The sequence below is a fragment of the Myotis davidii genome, unplaced genomic scaffold (genome assembly GCF_000327345.1).
Source record: "Myotis davidii unplaced genomic scaffold, ASM32734v1 scaffold509, whole genome shotgun sequence".
Lineage (NCBI taxonomy): Eukaryota > Metazoa > Chordata > Mammalia > Chiroptera > Vespertilionidae > Myotis > Myotis davidii.
In genome coordinates this window covers 741,567-744,498 of record NW_006382996.1, presented here as the reverse complement: position 1 = coordinate 744,498, position 2,932 = coordinate 741,567, and the positions used below count along the sequence as shown (strand labels likewise).

The following is a 2,932-nucleotide window of genomic DNA, read 5'->3' as shown; positions in this document are numbered from 1 at the left end:
AGAGAGGAAGGGAAAATGATAGAGAGTTAGAAACATAGATGAGAGAGAAACATCCATCAGCTGCCTCCTGCGCATCCCCCACTGGGGATGTTCCTGCAACCAAGGTACATGCCCTTGACCGGAATCGAACCTGGGACCCTTGAGTCCACAGGCCGAAGCTCTATCCACTGAGCCAAACCAGTCAAGGCGAGTTTACCTTTTTAATAAACCAGCTAGTAAAAGTACAAAGCAGAAGTAAGTTTTATGAAGATTTAAGTTTTAAAAGTTCTACTCTAATTTGTTGAAATGTCTGATAAGAGTAGGACCAGTCAATTATTTCCAGGCTAATACATTTAAGTTGTATAACATTCTCACTCTTCTCCTTCAAGGGCATCCGTTTCCGTGGCTACAGTATCCCTGAATGTCAGAAACTGCTGCCCAAGGCTAAGGGTGGGGAAGAACCCCTGCCGGAGGGCTTATTTTGGCTGCTGGTAACTGGGAAAATCCCAACAGAGGAACAGGTAAAGCAGGAGGACATTGGCCTTTCTCATTCCCCTCCTTTGCTTTTCTCTAATTTCTAACACTTAATCCTGATCTGGCTGTCGGTGGTAGTTTACAGAGATGTACAGTGAACGGGAGGAATCAGAGCAGAGTTCTGCGTATAAGTGGATTGGGTTGAGTTTGCTTGTATTTTCTTACTCATATATCACTGTTTTTTTCTCTTCTTTTTCCTTGCCTTGTTGAGCACTGTATCCTTTTTTACAGGTGTCGTGGCTCTCAAAAGAGTGGGCAAAGAGGGCAGCTCTGCCTTCCCATGTGGTCACCATGCTGGACAACTTTCCCAACAATCTACACCCCATGTCTCAGCTCAGTGCAGCCATTACAGCCCTCAACAGTGAAAGCAACTTTGCCCGAGCATATGCAGAAGGTATCAGCCGAACCAAGTACTGGGAGGTAGGTAATTTTGGTGCAGTGATTGATGTGTGATGGGGATTCAGAGAATAGAATGTGAAGGAAGAAGAAGAATATAGAATCTTTAGGAAAATTTACTCCTGAGTTATGCCAAAAACATATTTAACTATTTTTTATTGTGGCTTGCTTTTTGTCTTTGGGTATATGGAGCATGCTTTCTATCACCAAAGTTGTTAGTTTGTTTAGGGTGGTATAGATGTAAAAAAGAAACTATAATTCTGTAAAACCCTGTTGAAATATGTACACAGGGCTATTGGAACATTGAAAAGGATGTGACTTTGTCCACACCAAGGTTATGCATTTGCTTTCCAGTCAGGGCACATGAAAGAATCAACCAGCCTGGCCAGTGTTGCTCAGTTATTGAGAATCGACCCATGAACCAGGAGGTCATGGTTCGAATCCCCATCAGGGCACATACCTGGGTTGCTGGCTCAATCCCCCAGTAGGGGCATGCAGAAGGCAGCCAATCAATGATTCTCTCATCTTTTTTTTTTCCTTTAATTATTTCAGAGAGGAAGGGAGAGAGAGAGAGAGAAACATCAGTGATGAGAGAGAATCATCGATCGGCTGCCTCCTGCACACCCCCTCCTGAGTATCAAGCCTGGGACCATTCACTCCACAGGCCCACACTCTATCCACTGAGCCAAACCAGCCAGGGCTCTCTCTCATCATTGACGTTTTCTCTCTCCCCCTCTCCCTTCCTCTCTCTGAAATCAATAAAAAGTTCTTTAAAATAAAAATATTACAATTTTTTTAAAAAATAGAATCAACCAATAATGCATAGATAAGTGGATCAACAAATTGATGTTTCTCTTTCACTTCCTCTCTCTCAAATCAACTTTTTTTTAATTTTTATTTTTAAAAGAAAGAAAAGGACGTGATTTAACTACAGGGTCCCTGAGGAAGAATTCATAGTGCAGTCTCACACTAAATTCAAATGATCCCATGTCTTCCTCTTCAAATGAGAATCTTGAGAATGGCAACTAAGGCAACTCTAGAGTCTGGGAGGACTGATGCCAATCAGCCACAGTTCTGAACTAGCCCACTCAAGATACCTGTCAGGAGTGGGAGGGTAGTTCGTATCCCAGAAGATCCAGGATTCTGAGATTTATTTTCTGAAAATGAAATATTTGTACTCTGTAGTTGTAGTAGAAGAAGACTATTGTGCCTTGTCCCAATACAGAATATCTAATTCCTTCCATCCTCTTTGCAGTACCCCATATACTCAGAAACACTGGGCAAAGTACAAGATTTCTGGTTAAGTTTACAGGAGCACATCTCAATTTTCTTTTGTTTCTTATTCAGAGACAGGTAATGTAGGAACACAAGAGTTCCCTTTTGCAAAACAGGTATACTAAGTGGTTTTGATGATAAGATGCTAACCACCAAGTGGTCCTGGAAGAGTTTACTATGATGCAAGACACAGGATAGTCTGTGGGCCATACCGTGGTCCACTAGTCTGATGAAATCCCCTTGGGACTTTGTCAAATCCTGCTTCATTTGGTTGGTCAATATTTATTTGATGCCAACTGTGTATAGAGAATTATGTTTGCTGTTGGGGGAAGGAGGGAGGGAGAGTTTGCAGTTGATATTAGTCTGTTTGGCATTGAGGAGGAGGAGGGTATTGGAGTGGCACAGAATATACACATTCACAAGCACTTAAAGCATTTATAGAGCTGCACATCAGTAGATTCAGAAAGCTATATAACCTGAATATATTGCTTTTCATTCCCCCCCCCTTTTTTAAATTAAATTTATTGGGGTAATGTTGGTTAATAAAATTATATAGGTTTCAGGTATATAATTCTAAATTATATCATCTGTATATTATATAACTCTCTATCCCTCTCCCTTCCACTCTGTGAAAAATCAATAAAATATATATATATATATTTTTTTTTTAAGCTAAAAAAGACCTATAGTTCTTCTAAACTCATCTTTTAGAAACTTACCACCCAGAAGTGAGTTTCTACTTGATTGT

The 2,932-nt window shown here is 40.6% G+C and overlaps 1 protein-coding gene across 1 annotated transcript in view; it reads left to right on the top strand.

Moving 5' to 3' along the window:
* Positions 1–2,932, top strand: part of CS (citrate synthase) — a 33,167-nt gene that overhangs the window by 20,767 nt on the left and 9,468 nt on the right. The window contains exons 5-6 of the mRNA XM_006777868.2: positions 369–500; positions 745–933. Coding sequence (XP_006777931.1) covers positions 369–500; positions 745–933 — 321 coding nt within the window. The remainder of the gene's footprint in view (positions 1–368; positions 501–744; positions 934–2,932) is intronic.